The sequence below is a fragment of the Poromitra crassiceps genome (assembly GCF_964638095.1).
Source record: "Poromitra crassiceps genome assembly, chromosome: 19".
Classification (NCBI taxonomy): Eukaryota; Metazoa; Chordata; class Actinopteri; order Beryciformes; family Melamphaidae; genus Poromitra; species Poromitra crassiceps.
Window position 1 is genome coordinate 19,715,195 of NC_139646.1, and position 20,282 is coordinate 19,735,476.

General features: G+C 42.1%; 1 protein-coding gene across 4 annotated transcripts; it reads left to right on the top strand.

Annotated features, from left to right (window-relative positions):
• Window positions 1-20,022, top strand: xpnpep1 (X-prolyl aminopeptidase (aminopeptidase P) 1, soluble). 4 transcript variants are annotated; one of them, XM_083656217.1, is made up of 21 exons: window positions 7-143; window positions 564-637; window positions 2,016-2,140; window positions 2,902-2,965; window positions 4,053-4,157; window positions 5,046-5,138; window positions 5,910-6,053; window positions 6,848-6,943; window positions 9,662-9,743; window positions 10,816-11,026; window positions 12,529-12,618; window positions 13,275-13,325; window positions 14,976-15,034; window positions 15,580-15,657; window positions 15,814-15,885; window positions 16,151-16,211; window positions 16,299-16,368; window positions 16,991-17,164; window positions 18,319-18,395; window positions 18,553-18,651; window positions 19,267-20,022. In XM_083656217.1, the coding sequence occupies exons 2-21, from the start codon at window positions 634-636 to the stop codon at window positions 19,384-19,386; spliced, it is 1,875 nt and encodes a 624-aa protein (XP_083512343.1). In that variant the 5' UTR covers window positions 7-143; window positions 564-633; the 3' UTR covers window positions 19,387-20,022. The 4 variants fall into 4 exon arrangements, with proteins under 4 accessions (XP_083512345.1, XP_083512343.1, XP_083512344.1 ...); XM_083656219.1 differs by lacking the exon at window positions 564-637 and having other exon boundaries at window positions 1-127; XM_083656218.1 differs by lacking the exon at window positions 564-637.
• Window positions 20,023-20,282: the final 260 nt, after the last annotated feature.

A 20,282-nucleotide genomic window follows, 5' to 3' on the forward strand; every position in this document is an offset into this window, starting at 1 on the left:
GGCAGCCTCCTGTTTAGTAAATTAACCACACGGTCGACCAGCTGGCAACAAACTGTCCTTTTAACGCAAGAAGCACATTTCCGAGGCAAAGCGAGCGGGTGTGTATGCCACATCACGACCATTGCGTGTAAGGAAACTTTTCGGTGAGCTAAAAAAAAAAATCAACACAATGGTAATGTCGCGCCTTGCTGCGAGCGAGTCGGGGGGGATGTTGACCATTTTCAAATGAGGGGGATGATCATCCACGCCTGTCTGTAACGTTAACGGATTCTCCATTGTACAGTATCACAGCGGTGGCAAAAGGCGTGTAACGTTACTGAGAGCCAATTAAGAGAAATAATTTAGAAACTTTTTAAATATCTTAACGGCGTGCTACCACACACCCACTACTATAAAAACCAACTGCGACACAATGAATGAATTAGCGAGTGTTACGTTATTGTTGTGTAACTTGTGGTCCGTTGAAAAGGGTCATATTTGAATCAAAAGATGTCGGCCGCCCAGCCGTACGTTATCCTGACAGACATGTTGTGTTTTAAGGTTCAGATTGTCTTTCCATTTAGTGAATACTGAATGCCAGTGTGACCCAGGCTGACAACTTGTAAACAAGAATCGCATGTGGACCGTTAACCAATGGGTGAGCTCATCGATGAGGAATTCAACATCATTGGTTGCTTCCTGGGAGCAACCATCGACTTACCAACCAATTTACTCAAAACTAGCATTAGTGGTTTAATAAGCTTGTCGTCACATTCAGGGTTTGGGACAGCCTTTCGCTTTGTTTTAGGAGAGCTATTGTAGTGGAAATAGGTCACACTGGCTCCTCCAGTCATTACTGTTTCCTTTTAATGTTTAACCATGTCAGACTTTGCTTCATCAGCAGGTTATAGCAGGTTAAAGATCCAGGTGTAGTGGCTGTGACTTTGAGCTCCACGTTACAGCACAGGTAGGCTACAGTCAGTCACTGTCCCAGGGCCAGGCACAGGCACTTGAAGTCAGCATGGGCTCCCTAGACTCAGGTAATATCATGGAAATTACTCTGGGTTTCAGCATAACGGTGATGAAAATGCGTTGGTGCACTTCGCGCTGACAGCTGGGCTGTCTGGTTGAAATTGGTGTTTTTGGAGATTGAGTAGATTCCGTAGATTCCCTGCTGCCTAGGCGCAACTTTGTCTGCACTTGTCCAATCCGCACAGGTTTTCAGCTTGTTTAGATTTTGGACAAGCTCACTTTGGAGCTGCTATTTTTGTATTGCAGCGATATTGTACCTCAGTTATGAAAATGTCTGTAGATCAATATCATGTGCATAATTCCAATATAGTTGAAGAAAAAAGTACTGTAGAGCGCACACATTTTCTCTGTAGGTCAGGTGCAGGACAAAGCTATGATGATGAACTTGAAAAATAAAATAAAGTCCGCACACAGTGTGCAGACTTTATTTTTGTTTTCTAATTCCAATATAGTCCCATAGACCAATTATGTCAATAGAAGAATAACAGCTCCACACTCATATTATTTTAACTCACTAGGGTATCGGCGAAACCCTAGGCTCGCCCGCTTTGCGGCCCCGCCCGCAGCTCGGCTGCTGCGTGGCCTCGCCTGCTCTTTTGGCATGCTCAGCGCACAATTTGCCAACTTTGCATCACTGATGACATCACTGTCACTGATGATGTCACAAATCAATGCCTATGACATCCTCAGTGCCTATGACATCATCAGTGATGAGATGATTTTGGTCAATAATGACATCACTGACGATGTCATAGACGACATCATCAGTGGGACAAAAATTGAAACAGACAAACATTGCCTTATATATAAACAAAAAAGGATACTGTATATACCCCCATTGTGGCAGAAAATTACATATTGTATGTTTAATTCACGCATTTGTCGACAAACGTTTTGCCCTGCATGACAAATGCATATGAGTGCAGACCTGTGCTTTTTCTATTGAAAAGGGCTGTAGGGAATATGTGACATATTTGTGTACGGTGTCTCCTGTCTCCATTCAGACACAGCCATGTCTCCAAAGATCACTGTGGAGCTACTCAGACAGCTTCGCCTGGCGATGAGGAACTGTAAATACTTCTCTGATCCCATACAGGCCTACATCGTCCCCTCTGGAGACGCTCATCAGGTGAGACCACACACACACACACACACACACACACGCACACACACACTACTACACACTACTTCCTTTGTGTGTGTCTTGCCTCACCTCTTATCATTAAAAAAAGCACTGTCAATGTGTTCATCTGACCTTCATAATAAATTGTAGCCCCTGGCCTTTCTCCATGTACACGTCATGAATGTGAGCCGAGCCGCAAAGGTGGCAATTAAAATGTGGTTGATGGCCACTTCACACTGATTGTTAATGAAGTTGATCTTTCTCTCTCTGTCTCTCTCTCTGTCTCTCTCTCTCTCTGTCTCTCTCTCTGTCTCTCTTTCTCTCTCTCTGTCTCTCTCTCTCTCTCTCTCTGTCTCTCTCTCTCTCTCTGTCTCTCTCTCTCTCTCTCTCTGTCTCTCTCTCTCTCTCTCTCTCTCTCTCTGTCTCTCTCTCTCTCTCTCTCTCTGTCTCTCTCGCTCTCTCTCTGTCTCTCTCTCTCCTCTCTCTGTCTCTCTGTCTCTCTCTCTCTCTCTCTCTGTCTCTCTCTCTCTCTCTGTCTCTCTCTCTCTCTCTCTCTCTCTCTGTCTCTCTCTCTCTCTCTCTGTCTCTCTCTCTCTCTCTGTCTCTCTCTCTCTCTCTGTCTCTCTCTCTCTCTCTGTCTCTCTCTCTCTCTCTCTCTGTCTCTCTCTCTCTCTCTCTCTGTCTCTCTCTCTCTGTCTCTCTCTCTCTCTCTGTCTCTCTCTCTCTCTCTGTCTCTCTGTCTCTCTCTCTCTCTCTCTCTCTCTCAGAGTGAATACATTGCACCATGTGACTGCAGACGTGAATTCATCTGTGGATTTAATGGCTCTGCAGGTGTGTTCTGTGTGAATGCCCCACTGTCAAATACTTATGGGTACAAGGTCCGGTTTAACGTGACTTGATTGTTGCAGCTTGCCATTTCCTTTGTTATACTCTTTGGCTGTATTCAGACCCGAATTCTAAACCGGAAACCGGAGTATGTTATAAATGTTATAAATATTGTCACGTTATACACAACTAACCAACGCTGCGGGCCCATATGGAAACAGTGTTACTCGAAATGGTTAAAAGTAACATCAATTTGGTCATTCAGTGGCTTTTTACTGCCATGTAAAGTAACTAACGTTAGCCGCTAGCATTAGCCACAGTAGCCGACTTACTACCCATAATGCATTACGTATCCCAGCACCCGAACGACATTTAATGCATAAAATAAAGCTGAAAACGAAAACCAGATTTCTAAATAGCCGTTATTTGATAAACTGAGCACACAAGTAATCTAAATGATTACTTTGACCGTCTAAATTGTTTTTTAAACTTATAAAAGTGACATGTTAACCCTTACGGCTGTAGAGCAGAATGGCTCTGCTGTAAAACCCTCATAGACGTTTTTTTTTGGTCAAGTTAAAACCGTCCATTACACCGGAAGAAGTACCCTTAGCATCATGGCAGCTAGAAATAAGGTGGATAGAAGCCAAGGTGTAATTGTCCTTCCTTCCTGAAAAAGACTAGAAAAACGTGATGGTCAACCAGTTGGCAGGAGGTTCTATCTGTTATTGGATTCTGCCTCTTTCTGACACAAACGTCATGAGATTGATGGCAGAAATGCAATCCGACTCTGCCTGTAACTGTAAGTGATCCATTGGGAAAACGCATTACGAAATATACCGGGCAATTCGGAAACTCTGAGGGGTAATAGTAGCCAAAGAGTCTATTTTTAGCATTGTTCACTTTTGAACCCGTGTCTTACAGTGTAGCTCGTTGCCGGGAGCATCGAGTGCGTCGTCAGTGTATCAGCACCACAATATCAATTGGCATGCATATTTTTGGAGCGAAGAAAAATAAAGTACTTTAATCCGTATACAAGTCTGTGTGTGTGTGTGTGTGTGCGCTCGCTCGCGCGTGTGTGTTTGTCCTGTAGGTACGGCCATTGTAACAGAGCAGCATGCTGCCATGTGGACAGACGGCCGCTATTTCCTCCAGGCCAGCCAGCAGATGGACAGCAACTGGACCCTCATGAAGATGGGTGAGGCCCCGCCCTTTTTCAGATCAACTGTCAATCAATGAGGGGAAACAAGGTGGCTAGTTTACCCACCTCTGTATTTACCACTACACCCCTCATTGAAAGCACTTTTTAAAATCCAAACACGGATCTTTTTTAGGCTATCATGGGCAGTTATGGGATATATTTGGAAATGATAGGACTTGCAGACAACCCCTGCAGACTTGCAGACTCTGCATCAGAAGCTTTTCACCTAATTTGAGAATAAAAAAAGCTTCAAATTCCATGTTTTGGCATGCTTTCACACCGTGGCCGAAGGCCAAGCCATCTCAAACAGGGTTTGTCTGTCTGTCTGTCCCCCAAAAAGTAGACCAATCACAGCTCCTGCCGCTACGTGCGTGGCGTCACGTGCCCGATGTATCACCAAACCACACGTGATTCAACAGCCCACTAGAAATGTTAATATCTGCGCAAATAACCTAGCTGCAGAAATGACAATATCTTAGTTTAACGTAGACGCACGGGAACATGCAATCGGCTCGCCTTAGCCTGCACTTCAGAAAAATCAACACTCACAACATCTCTCCCCTGGCCCTCCGGCTGCGGCCGCACCGATGGCACTCCTCCCCAGCAGTGCCGGGGGCCCCTCTCGCCTGGCCGCCCCCCAGGCAGAAGTGTGAGCTGGTGTCACAGCTTCTAGCCTGGGAGCCAGCCAGCCAGCCAGCCCAGGGGGCTGGGGCTGGCCCCCACACGCACACACACACACACACACACACACACACACACACACACACACACACAGTAAATTGGGTCTTTACGGCAGAAAAAAAGAAACATTTAAAAGGATATAACACCACAGTGGTGTGAGTCAGAGTGACACGTGTTGCTGCTCTGTGTGTTTTCCACATGTAGGGCTGAAGGAGACGCCCACGCAGGAGGACTGGCTGATCAGTGTCCTGCCAGAAAACTCCAAAGTGGGAGTGGACCCGTGGATCATAGCTGCTGGTTGGTCACAGAGCGCACACCTGCCAGTGTTCAGCATTACGTAGCACTTTGTTTTAATTATAACTCTTTCTTCGGTTCATGCAGGAAAAGTTTATTCAGACAAATGCAAAACTGTTTCCTAAACATGTTTCTTACACACTATGGGGCTTCCTGCTGTCCCCTTTGTGCCTGCTTATAGTTTCAGGAGTGGCATTAGCTATTTCAGCAATTTTAACTTGATTTTGTTTAAAGGATGGGTTTACCGATGGGGAATATGAATATATATTAATTCTTAAAAAATCTTAAATTTCGAATCCGTTGAAATTTTTGAAATTGCTTGTTCACAGCCAGAGAAAAAAAAAATGAAAAAAAAAAAAAAAATGGGCCAGGTGACGCGTTTCGACGCGAAACGCGTCACCTGGCCCAATTTTTTTTTTTTTTTTTTTTTTTTTTTTTTTTCATTTTTTTTTTCTCTGGCTGTGAACAAGCAATTTCAAAAATTTCAACGGATTCGAAATTTGAGATTTTTTAAGAATTAATATATATTCATATTCCCCATCGGTAAACCCATCCTTTAAGCATTAAAAAGGTCTTAAAATTCTCAAAAGTGGCTTTCTGAAACTTGCAGATACGCTGGTTGACATTTTACAAGTACAGTACCCTCATTGATCATTATTATGTGATACTTTATTGATCCCCATAGGGATGTTGTTCTCACGTCGGTCTTGTTCTTCAGATTGTGGTGACATATTGTCTTACCTGTATCCATGCGTCTGTGGTGTTGTGTGTCAGACCAGTGGAAGAACATGTCGAAGGCCCTGAGCAGCGCGGGCCACTCTCTGGTGGCGGTGCAGGACAACCTGATCGATGTGGTGTGGGTCGACCGTCCTGCCAGACCCAGCACCCAGCTCATTACCCTGGGATTACACTACACCGGTCAGTGCACGTCTGGATCAACACACCGTCATGAAATACACTGTTATTGTTTCCCCTAACGACGCCCCTGCCAGGCCAGAAAAAAAAAATAGATTTTTGTTTTTTTGTTTCCCCCCTCGCCTGCTCTCCCCAAAATTGCAATAAACCTTTATGGCATATTATTACAATACAACAATACTGGTGTTGACAGTAATAGAAGATGCCAAATCATTCAAAACAATAAGCATTTTGCTGGCATACAGCGTGCAGCGCTGTTCCAAATGTGTGTCGTTGCCTGGGAAACGCACATCCCATAATACAACTGTTTGCATCGCATCCCATAATAGTATGATGATACTTGGGATGCCATTGCGAACATACGGTAGATGCGAACAGGTTAGCTAAAAGTTTAGCGTCGCCAGCGAGGGCCCCCACCGTTGCGGTCGGGGGACGTTTCGAAATCCCTCCAGGCCTGAAAAACTTTCTAGGGGAAACACTTGACTGTTATTGCACAGTGACTATTTAGGATGTTTTTTTAATGATGTACTGTAGTAATCCTGATATATTTATGACATGATATTTGTTTCTTATCTGGACTATATACATGTATCTGTTACTTTTGTCTTGATTTTACTACTGGTGCTTACTATGTTCCTTTGCCACAGTATGTGATAACTACATCTGGTGTTAGACTTTCTCTTGTCTACCAGGTTTGACAGAGTGTACTGTAGGTTCAGTCCATGATATTGGTACTCGTGCACTTTTCTTTGTAGGAAATAAATCAGTCGGTAACACAGACTGCTGTATTCCTGCAGGAATGTCTTGGCAAGACAAGATCACCGCGCTGCGAGCCAAGATGACGGAGAGGAAAATCACCTGGTTTGTTGCCACGGCGCTGGACGAGATCGCATGTATGATTGATAATTGATGTTATTATGATTGATAGTACTGTAATTATGTTATTATGATTGATAGTACTGTAATTATTTCCCAGCAAGTTGTTTTCACTCATTGTATTTTGTCTGACTTTCTGTCATCAAGTTACCTCTAAAAATGGGGAAACACATTCCATAGAAGGTTTTATTTTGTTTGTGAACAGGTGGCCTACTGTATCTGTTGTGCCAAGCAACAATTGATTAGATTGTGGTGACAATCTGGATCTGGGATTTCCGGCATTAGAGACTTACTGTAACTTTTGTTTTACCCATAACTATGAAACAAACACATAGACTTCATTCCCCTAAGTGTATGATTGCAGGGCCAATAAATTAATTTCACATAAAAAAATTAAGTGATGATGTACCTTGTAGTTGATGTTAGCTAGGGGTGTCACAATTAATAATTGAATTGTTGCATCGCGATGCAGATGTGTCACAATGCATCGAATCGGATCATTGACAGATGAATCGTAATCGAATCGTGAGGCCAGTGAAGATTCACAGCCCGTGTGGATTTTTAATTATTAAAAATAATTATTAAAATTAATTACCGTAAATATAGCATTTTTAATTATTGCTATATATGAAAAGTAATTGTATGTTGGCCTGTCTATCAGAAAGCCACAGCCCTGCCCACTGTGTAACCACTGTTACATAAGTGTGATGATACCTGATCAGGATTCGAGGACCCCAGTCTGCTCGGATGTCCCTCTAGAGTCTAGATGCCTGTTTATGCGCTTTTTTTAACCCGGCCTAATGAGCTCTTGTGGCTGATTTTTTGGACTGAGAGTTTTGTTAATTAGAATAATGCTGATTCTGATTGTCATCAGGTCACTTTGACAAGAGGGCTCCAGTGGGGTTAAATTGAAGGGGATTTGCTCAGATGAGGAGAGTGAGAGTCTAATAATAACAGTGATACTTAACACCAAGCAAATTCTCATAATGGAATTTGATTTAAAGATACAAAATATACAAATGTTACTATACTGTATATGCCACTGTCAAATGGAGTTCGATAGCGACAGTTGACGCTACACTCTGTAACCTCTCAACAGAATTTATTGTCCACCCTCCTGGCTGCTTTTAATAGGTCCATTAAACAGTGCACTGAACATAAGATTTGTAAGGGTTAATGCACGACGAGGTGTCCATTATCAGAAAGGAATGGAGGCTTCCGCAAAGTCCATTAATTTCTGATAATGGACACCTCGAAGTGCATTAACCTGCTTATACCATGGTCACTTGCCAAAGAAACGAAACACATAGGCAACAGACTAATACCTGGCACAATCATTACCATCCCGTCAGCTTCTCATGCAATGGAAAGCCCTTTGGCTCAGAGCCAGAAAGCTAACGTTACGCTAGCAACTTTCAAAGTCAATAACATTGCGCATGGCTGACAAACGGTAAATATAATTTACAGTATATTTAACAACAAGACAGGCTAGCTATCCAGCCATGTCATTGTCCCCAAATCAATAAAAACAAACAAAACAAAACCACAAATGATAAAATAGGCTCTGTCGGCCACAGCTAAGGATAGCCTGCGTTGACCAGGCAAACATGTCCGCCAAAGTGCCTTGAAACAAACAGTGAGTTGCTGCATTATTTAGTGTGTTTTTACCAGTTGTAATTACCGAGAGCGGGTGTTTTAGAGGAGGAGGAGACCTCGTACTATAACTCGGCTCTCAGTAAAAACCTTGTGAATGATCAGCCCTGACAGAATCCTAACCTACAAACGGGCACAACCCTACCTCAAAACCGTAGGCTGAGCTAACAAGCGACAGTGTGGCTAGCAGCACCGTCCAAAACTCCATTGGGGAGCATTGGGGGAGCAGTGATTTTTAAGTACAATGTTTTAGATTTAATCTGCCATAACATTTATCTTCCAAAACTAAATAAATCATAATCAAAATGCCACAGAGCTGCACAAATCAGTTAATTTGCTCGTTTTCTCCCCAGTATGACAACGTTATGTTCACCCGGCCGTGCTGCTCAGAGCCCGGCTTCTGTCACCCGAGGTGACTGACTCGTCCTGGTTCTTCAGATCTCCGAAAACGAAAATCAGATTTCTAAATAGCCGGTATTTTGATGAACTGAGCACACAAGGGTAATCTAAATAGTTAGTTTGACCGTCTCAATTTTTTTCTAAACCTATAAAAGTGCCATATTAACCCTTAACGGCTATAGAGCAGAACGGCTCTGCTGTAAAATCATCTATACCGGCTGAGACCATGGCTGAGACGCAGCGCATTGATTTATGCACGGTGACCAGACAGTTTGACTGGAACTACTTAAGTGTACATTATCATAAAATAATGGACACCCTGCAGCCAATCAGAATCGAGTATTCACCCAGACCATGGTATAAAAAGTAATAATCCACAACATTGCAGATTTTATAACCACTGTTTGTTGGATACTGTTGATCCAATGCTAGCATGTTAGAATACCATGTGTGCTGTGCATATCTTTTTTTTTTAGCAATGGTGGCCCCATGCTGAGGTTTATTCATTTTGCTATTATTAAAAATATACAAATTATACATAGTTATTTTGATAGCAAATAATTTCAGTAACAACCCTTATGCAGGTTTTAGTTGCCATTTATTTAGAATAGGTGTCACACCTAATTTTGAACTATTTTGAATTGTATAATTAATTTTGATGTTCCATTGTTTCCTTTTCCCAGGGCTTTTCAACCTCCGTGGTTCAGACATTGAGTACAACCCAGTGTTCTTCACTTACGCTATTGTGGGGATGAACACAATAAGGTAACAGAGTAAAATGCGTCACTGCAACGTCTTGGTTTCAGTGCCACATTACCCTCCATATAGACGGAGATGATTTTCCAAGGACCGGGGATTAAATGGTGACATTTAATTGGGAAACAGAATCTCTTTAACCACCAAGTACAATACATGTAGGCCTACAGGCAGGTGTCTTGGTGACACTGGTATACAATAGATGCATTTTGACAATTTACAGAGACAAAGACAGCACGTTGTCACAGACAGTGCAATACATCTTATGAACCAGTTTAAGAAATTACTTTTTTTTGTAGAAGGCGTTTTGCCCCATTAATCAACATTTTAGCCACATTTTGGTCCTTTTTTGATCTATGAAATAATACTTTGCTGCATACCCAACACTTCGTTCCCACTTGAAACTGGTAGGAGGCCTTACAGAAGAGGATGGTGTTTTGTCCCTTCCATTGTGGATATTTTTTTAATACCATTTTGTTGTTGATGCAGTCATTGGCCAAAATTGTCTCCTGCTTCAGGGTGCTACTACCCCCCTTATAAAAACGCTTCATTTTTCTCACCCATATCGTACTGGAAAGAAGCGCTCGTAATTACCGTAGCTCCCATGATTCAACCACAGGTACTTGCAGCATAAGTGAACACTCAACAGGGCACTGAATTAAACCCTAAAGTGAACACTGAACAGGGCACTGAATTAAACCCTAAAGTGAACACTGAACAGGGCACTGAATTAAACCCTAAAGTGAACACTCAACAGGGCACTGAATTAAACCCTAAAGTGAACACTGAACAGGGCACTGAATTCAACCCTAAAGTGAACACTGAACAGGGCACTGAATTAAACCCTAAAGTGAACACTCAACAGGGCAAAATGCAAAAAAGCGACTCCTAATTAATGCGAGCATTGTCCCTGTGGATAATTTCAGGCTTTTCAGGAATGAAGCAAACAAGAATTTTCTCAGTCCATAGAGGGGCATGTAATTCCTTCAACTGATCATGGAAATCACTAAGATCAGAGTTACAAAGTTTTTGTCCGACAGAGACGATAAATCGCTGACCGGATTTTGCTTCTCTTCTCCAGGCTGTTTGTGGACGCGAAGCGTCTGTCTGACCCGGCAGTGAGGGCCCACCTGCAGCTCGACTCCCCCAGCAAGCCTGAGCTGAGCATCCAGACGTTTCCCTACGAGTCGGTCTACACCGAGCTCCAGGCCATCTGCGCCGCCCTCGGCCCCAAGGACAAAGTGTGGATCTGTGACAAGGCCAGTTGCGCCCTCACACAGGTCATCCCCAAGGTGAGAGACTGCAACCACAACCACAAATCAGTGCATGATGTTTTTTGTTTTTTTTCTTAAACCGTTCTTTGGCTCGAACCATAGGCCAGTAAATCTGGGGGGGGGGGGGAGCCTAACTGTTTTTCAATGACCCCTTTCTGGAATTTTTATTTTGGTAGACTTTTAGTATGTTATTTCACATGCCCAATAGTACCAGAATCCATTGAAAAAACTTTTGTATCAATTTGTTCAGGGTTATTATTGTTCAGGGTTAGTTGCTCTTTTTCTTTCATTATTGACTGGCCTAATGGGTTAGTTTTCTGCAAATTTGCATATTTAAACATAACATTTCAGAAAAGTTGTAATACAATTTTTTTTATTGTCTTAATGTAAGTAATCAACTGGGGAAGTTTCATGATGATATCTATTAGTTAAATTTTTTTGCCTATTCACCGGAACCATCTTGGGACGCCATCTTGGATTTTTCAATAAATAATTAACTGATGGTAATTTCACTGATTCAGTTGTATTCCTTGAGACATAAAACCTCGGGGAAGACACCAAAACCACCTTTCTAGGTTGAATAGTTATTTAGGTATGGTATAGCCATTTTAAGCTCCATCTCAGACGCCATCTTGAAAATTACCCCTTTCCTAAATTGTCCTTTGGGTAGAACTTTAGCATGTTATTTAACATGCCCAATGGTAACAGAACCCATTGAAAAACTTTTGTATCAATTTGTTCTCGGTTACCGTAGGTGTTTTTTTTCTTCACAGATTTTCTGGCCTGAGAGACATTTGAACTCTGGTGTTCATAGCGGACACATGAATAGCTGAATATGAGCATCAGTGCAGACCAGGGGCGGACTGGGAAAATAATTCAGGCCGGGCATTAGATCCCAAGCAGGCCAGGCCGATACGGGCCGACGCACGTGCTGGCGTCCGAAGGGCGGCGGCGAAAAATTTGGGCCGTTTGAAGCCCAATTTGGGCCGTTTGAAGCCAGATTTGGGCCGTTTGAAGCCCAATTTGGATCGTTTGAAGCATGATTTGGGCCGTTTGAAGCCCAATTTGGGCCGTTTGAAGCCCAATTTGGGCCAAGTCCAATTTTACAATGAGATGCACCCACTTTAACCCTGAATAAAGTAATAAAACCACTAGTAAACCAGTAGGCGGCGCCTGGCCTGCTGTTCAGTGAGTGGCCTGACTGCGGGCACCAAAAAAAAAAAAAAAAAAAATTTTTTTTTTTTTTTTTGCAGGCCAGGCCAGGCCACCGGGCATTTGCCCGACGTGCCCGATTATGCAGTCCGCGCCTGGTGCAGACTGCAGTTTGCCCCTGGTTAATTTTGTTATGCTAGGCTTTCCAAGCAGCAGTAAGTTACAGTAACTGAGATGATCAAATTTCAACATCCGTCTTCTTGTATCGGAAAAAAAACACCGCCTTTTGAGGTGGTTTCCTGTAATTGATTGGGATTACGTAGTGTTGTTATTGTAAAATGTAAGAGTTTCCTCTTTGTCTCTTCCAGCTCCACAGGTCTCCGATTCCCTACACTCCACTCTGCCTTGCCAAGGCTGTCAAGAACGCCACTGAGATTCAAGGCATGAGAATGGCCCATGTAAGAACCTGAGGGATGAGATCTTCATACTGTCAATGGGTGTGATTTCCCTCACAGAAAATGTCATATAAAGCTTAATTTATACTTATTAGAAAGTGTCGCTCAGCACATGGTCGCAGACGAAAAATAAAGTGTCGCTCATGTTGCTGCATTTATGCTTCTCTCCGCGGCGCAACGGTCACGTGATGCTAGAGACAGAGGGAGGCAGAGAACTAGTGCAGACAGCCAAGAGAGGGAATGCTGTCAGTGAACCCAAGAGGCAAGATGTAACTGCAGCCGCATATAACGACACACAACCACACAATCACCTCCTCTCTCTCTGGGAAGTTGGTCACGGTGTTCTTTGTGATTTTCACGAAGTCATACATCAAGGACATGCTGATAAAAATACCGGGAGGCGGGGACACGCTCATTAATTTCATTTCAGTGAAAACTAAAACAAGGAAGTCGCGCGTGCCCGTCTATATAGCCAATCAGACTTGCGCGACATTATGTGACGTAGTCAGCGACACTAGACATTTCACCAGGTAGCAGACACTGCTCGCAGACACTTGAAAGTGTCGACTCAAGTCCTCATTTCTGTCGGCGACCGTTTCAAAAGTGTCGGCAGACGAAGCATAAATTGGGCTTAAGTCTCCGGTTTCTCTCACCTACAGATCAAGGATGCAGTTGCCCTTTGTGAACTCTTTGCTTGGTTGGAAAAAGAGGTATTTATTTTTTAACTTAACTAATTAACTTTATAATATCATCCATCTCCCCCCTCTCTCTTTCTTCTCTCTCTCCCTCTCTTCCAAAGCAGTACACACACTTAACACAGGTGATTATACAATATATAATTTATAATTACACATTATTATTATTATTATACCATAATTCTTTGTCTCTCTCTCTCTCTCTCTCTCTCTCTCTCTCTCTCTCTCTCTCTCTCTCTCTCTCTCTCTCTCAATGATGGAATTTGCATTGATTTAAGTAGCATTCAATTTCAAAATGATTTCACCATGATTTCTTGACCTAACAGGATCTTCAGTGTAAACAAAAAGGCTGCTATGATGCCGAATTTTGAGCAATCTCTTGTCTTACCCCAAAACATGCCAATTTTGAGTCATTGTTTGAGTCACAGCTTTTGAAATAGCTCTCCAAGTGTGTCGAAGAACCCTTTGTACTTAGATTAGATTAGATTAGATTAACTTTATTAATCCCCAAAGGGGAAATTGGGCTGGTCACAGATGCCACAATAGACTTAAAAAAACATACAAGGACAGATCGGACAGGTCATAAAAACAGATAGATAGTATTAATACATTCCCAAGAAAACATAAATATTGCTCAGGAACCAGTCAGAGCTGATATAACAGGAAAAGGGAAGAAAAACCATTGCAAATACAAATACAAGAAAAGACAAAATCCAGCACATAGGCTACAAAATAAAAACCACCAATGACCAAATCAACAACACAGTCACATGTTGGTGGCAATTAAACTTTACAGCTGAAGGGACAAATAACTTCCTGAAATGTTCTGTGGAGTATCCTGGCATCAATAACCGGCAACTGAACTTACTCCTCAGGCTATTCAGATTACCATACAAATGATGATCATCATATTCATGGTCTCTAGCTGGTTCTTTTCTCCATGATCAGTTCTAAGAAGTCAGGAGTATTGCCCGATTAATAATCAGATTGTTTATCCTGTTTCTATAGTCGACGGTAATACTATTTCCCCCAGCATACTGTACCACAGCATAGAACAGTACACTGGCCAGGATGCTTTGATAAAAAAAAAAACATTCAAGAGTTTGCTACTGACCTAGATCTAAGCTTCTTGAGGAAGAACTACAATTAACTTGTGAGGTAGCTGGATTTGCGTTTGAATTTGAATTTTCTTTATTTTTAATACAGGGACAGTGTACAAGAACATTAACCCTATAAAATAGGGAGAGATGCATCATACCAGGTTATAGCAGAAATGCTATTTTCCACCCGTAGTCCCTGGGCAGGTAAAATACAAGCTTAAAACAGTAGGAAAAATAGAATCTGAAACATAGTAGGAAAAAAGTTAAAAAATAAGGAAATTACACGTTAAGAGATACAAAACACTAGTAAACAGAAAATCCAATCATCCCTGCATCCCCATACCCACAAACCTTTAGAATACCCCCCCCCCCCCCCACACACACACACAGACAATAGCTCTATTGTCTCATGGCGTGTCTCATGGCGTGAGACCATGAGATAAGATCACACCACAAATCCACCAAACCATTTGGCAGCATCGATGTTATTACATAAGCCCGCATTCACTTTGTGCTGTTTTAACTGTGTCATCATACCTGACTGCTGTGGCGAATTGTTTTATAGATTCCAAAAGGCATGGTGACTGAGATCTCTGCCGCTGATAAGGCTGAGGAATTGCGCAGGTGCGTGTTTCTTTTTTTTTTAACCTGTAGCAGTTATATCGTTTTTTTTTAATTGATATCTTTATTGATTCAATAAATACATGATTGTGCAAGACAATACAAGAAACAAATATTGATCAAAAGGAATTAAACACAATAAAGCCAGAGGGCTTGTTTTCCGAGGGCTTCAGGTTTTCCTCTTTACTATAGGTCGATGACTTTATCCAGTTTAACTTGATGTCGGATTCCACACTTCAGATGCAGTGGGTTTGACAGATACATGACTGTGTTTTTGATAGTGAGCATTTTGGAGTTATACCGCCCTCTGCTGCACAAAGTGACACACTGACAGGGTGTGTGACTGTGTATGGCCTTAAAAATGTCTGAAAATTAATTTCAGAGGTCTTACTGGGCAGAGGGGGGATTTAAAATTGGTTTTAAATTTACCATTCTAACTGAAAATGTTGTAAGATACAGGTATATTAAGTGCCAATTTAATTTGCCAAAATCTGCAGACACCCTGCATGAGAACGTTATTTTTCTTAATGATTATGTGTCTTTTTCAGTCAACAGAAAGATTTTGTCGGCCTCAGTTTCCCTACAATCTCCAGTGTTGGTCCAAATGGAGCAATCATACATTACAGGTCAGTTGATTCATCAACATACTGGGCAAATGCCTTTGCAAATGTCAATCTTTGCAAATGCTGTTATCCAAGATCGCTAATTATGTCTAACTACTCACAGTGTGAGGTCTTGAGTTTTTAATGTCCTTATTCATCCCTTCTGTCTCTTTCCTTTAGACCCCTGCCTGAAACCAACAGAACACTGTCCATGAATGAAGTGTACCTGATAGACTCTGGAGCGCAATACACGTAAACAAACAATCATCCAGACACATGCAGTAATCCATAGGTTTCTGGGGGTTTGATCCAGACATCTCATTAATCCCAATGTCTCTACCCATAAATAAGAATACCAACAAGCACAAGAATAATAAATAATGATTTTCTTTTTTGCCTTTTTTTGTACCCCCCCTCTTGTGGATTACATGCATACATATCCCCTTAAATCCAGTTAATAATTGATAAGAGAATACTGATATTCTATTTTTAAGCAACATTTTGGTGTCTTTTGCAGTGATGGAACCACAGACGTCACCCGCACCATGCACTTTGGGACACCCTCTGCTTTTGAGAAGGTCAATTATACGTTTGAGTGAGGTCTATCTATATGTGTAATGTGTAATTTCACTCATTTGTAATGTATGCTCTCTTCTCCCCCCCAGGAATGCTTTACCTATGTACTGAAGGGACACATAGCTGTCAGTGCTGCTGTTTTCCCCAATGGAACCAAAGGTATTGCCTGCTGCTGTGACTTTAGCATTAGGTCTGTTTAGACTTTTATTGAAATCACAGTAATGTCATCCCTGAGTAAGGCTCAAATGACCAGATGATTGAGAACTGCATTTCCTCCCCTGTGGTTTGCACCAATTGCCCCAAATTTGGCAATGCTCCTCCTCAGGTTCCCAGCAACGCATTAGAACGGTTGTCGAGATAAACCATGCTTTGCTCTTTGTGTTGCCACCAGTAGGTGGAGTGGCTCTGTGATTCTGTGCATGTCCGAATTACACAAAATTCAGAACTGCACTCCCGTCAGGTTCCCAGCAGCACACTTCTTAAGTGTAAAGTCGATCGGACAACCGGTTGTCGAGATAAGGCACTTTTTGTGTTGCCAGTAGGTGGTGCTATGACTATGCGTGTTTCCGAATTACACACAATTCGACAGTGGACAGCACACTCCCCAAGGTTGAAGTCGATTGGACGAACAGGTCTCGAGATTCTATCGAATATATTTCTTGATTTCCTTTGCTGAGTAGAGTAGTTTTCCCTAAACCTCATCCCTACAAGTCTTGAAACCATAATCTGACCATTATTACACAAAATGTGGCCCCATCTCTTTCCATCCTCGTCTCTCCAGGCCACCTGTTGGATTCGTTCGCCCGTGCGGCGCTGTGGGACTCGGGGCTGGACTACCTCCACGGTACGGGACACGGTGTGGGCTGCTTCCTCAACGTCCACGAGGGGCCGTGTGGGATCAGCTACAAGACCTTCGCCGATGAGCCCCTGGAGGCCGGCATGATCGTCAGTGACGGTACGACAGGGGAGGGGAGTAAATATATTCAAATACATTCAATGTATTTATATATTTATATTGTTGTATATGTCATATTAATATTGTTGTATCTCTATGTATGTATGTGTGTATATATATATATATATATATACCGGTGTGTGTATGTATACATATATTTATAAAACGGCTCTCTCAAATCAAGCAATCTGATTGGTTCACAGCCATTGTATAAATCCAATAACCCACTCCAATAACCCATGGCCATGGGTTATTGGTTGCCATGGCAACTCTCTTACTAAAAGCCTTTGGTTACCTCAAAAAAAACAAATGGCGGAGACAGCTGTCAGATCCTTGTGAATCGATCTTCGCTTATAACTTTACTAATACTTCGCAGAAAATTATGTTTTGTACAAGAATAGATGCGGGCTAATGTCTTCTTTGCAAAAAAAAGGCTGTTAACCCCGCATTTAAAGGAACACTCCGCCCATTTTCAACCAGCTTTGTATCATTAGAACATCAGTAGTATATCAGAAAACTGTAAACGGTTTTGAAGTCTGTCATTTAATTTGACAGTTATTGAGTGTTAAAGTGTGGACCAGTGACATCACTGGTCCACACTAACTCAAATGAATAACTCATTAACTCAAATCAACTCTCAATAACTGTCAAACTATTCATCATTCATCTAGTTTGACAGTTATTGAGAGTTGATTTGAGTTAATGAGTTATTCATTTGATATCGTGGGATAACAACTGATCAGCGGGATATATTTGCCACAACACACTAGCTCTCATGCTATATTGCTTAAATATATGATATATATATATATATATATATATATCATGATTACATGTTATGCATCAAATACCAGTTGAAAGGTCCCTTTAACATTGTATGATATTCAATATTGATAATAAACTGTAGTGTGTAATGTAGTGTATGGCACTATGTGTAATCTCAGATGTGTAGTAAATTCAATTAGCTGAAATTCCAATTCAATTAAAAAAGATCCTCGGTTGAATTGGAGTTGATGAGTTCACCCTGTTGTGAATGACACATGTATCACTTGTACACCTACATTTGCACAATCTCGCACAACTATGTGAGCTTTTTCCTGTGTTTTTATGTTCTAAATCTGCATGTCCTCATTTTTTGTTTTACATTTCTCTAGAACCTGGGTACTATGAAGATGGATCTTTTGGCATTAGAATCGAAAATGTGGTCCTTGTTGTGCCAACTAAACCCAAAGTAAGTCATTATATGGGTTGACTAGCAGTGTGTCATACCCATTACCACAGAATATTCTCTTGGGTGAAAGTATTATTGCTGACAATATCTCAAACTAAAAAGGAGAGTTTGAAGGAAAAGCAGTCATGTGTTTGTTGCCTTGCCTGTGTGTCTCCAGTACAACTACAGGAACAGGGGGAGTCTGACGTTTGAGCCCCTCACCCTCGTCCCTATCCAGGTCAAGATGATGAACACAGAGCTGCTCACCCAGAAAGAGGTATGCAACACATACATTCACACTTGTATTTTAAAATTGTCTCTCAAAAACATGATTTTTATTTATTATTTATATACTGTGTATATACATTTTAAAAACACTGCACTCAAAGTAAAATGACCAAAATATCAAATGCAGCCTACTTCACATTCTGCAATAATTGTGAACATAGTCGCACAGCATCCGATGGTTGAGTTAGATGAAAACTAGTCAGAAATACCAAACATGTAATACAATTCAATACAATTTAGCTTCAGATAACCTAAATTATATGAGGGGGCATCTGGGTAGTGCAGAAAAAGCACTCGCTGACCACCGCGGAGACCCGGGTTCAATTCCCGCTCGTGGTACTTCCTGGTCGTGGTACTTCCGGCTCGGTCAGACGTTCCTACAGGCACGATTAGCCATGTCTGCGGGTGGGAAGCCGGTGGGGTATGATTCCTGGTCATTGAACTAGCACCTACTCTGGTCGGTCCAGGCACCTGTTCGTACGGGAGGGGAACTGGGGGAAATAGCTTGGTCCTCCCACGCGCTACATCCTGCCATTTTTTAATGTTATGTTTATGTTAGATATTAATTAATTTTTTGCGTGATGCTGTCTCCTCTGTGCTGCAGCGGGACTGGGCGAACGACTACCACAGGCAGTGCAGAGAGGTTGTGGGAGCGGAGCTGGAGAGGCAGGGCAGGAAGGAGGCGCTGGAGTGGCTGATCAGGGAGACCCAGCCAATCGTCTGAGGACTTTTCAGTGACAAGACTCTTTGTACAATCCAATCATGTTGCCCAGGAGTACGAGTACGAGTCCAGGGCTCTGCAGTGATACTGTAAGCGTTTGTGTGTTTCTGGCCTCTCTCTTTGTCTCCGACGCCCTGCTTCTTTTGTAAAGCACATCATATCACACCACCGCTTTTATGACACTCATTAAAAAATCAAGAAAGGACAACCCTGGATTTGCTTCTAAATTTACCACACATATCGTGCCAGGTGAGAATCTTGTGTCAGTTTTTGTGGACATATGAAAAACAGCCACCTGTGAATCTTGACCACCGTGCAGTTTTGACTTTATCTCATGTTGTTTTTCTTTGCTAAAGGAGCATGGAATCCTTCAGTTGAAGTGAAAAGTTGAAAACTCATCAAGTGTACATTAAGAGTGAATAAGCACAAAATCATGCATTTTGACCTGTACAAATGATATGGCTTCTCTGTACATGTACTGTAGTGCAGTGAATGGCGTTAATAATGTACTTTAAACATTTTTCGAAATTAAGTTCTTTCTCTGTTTCTAGGGGCAGAAGATTGTTGCGTACTATATACCTTTCTATGAGCTGAAAGTTGTAACTGTTGCACTTCTGGCTAAACCTGAAGGCAGGTGTTTGGCAGCGTCAAAAGATTTGCAATCAGAAAATTGTTACTAAAGATTTGTGACTTGAACAGATAAGGAGTTTTCAGTTTTCTTGCACACATGACGCATAGCTGTTGGGCACACACGGACGTTTGCAGGGATCAAACTTGTGACCTTTCGCTTGCAGAACAGTTTCTCGCTCCACTAGCCCACCCTGTCACCTACAAAACCAACAACGGCAGACTGATTCAGAAATCCCAACTGTATCCCTCCTAAAGGCGAACACTCCTCC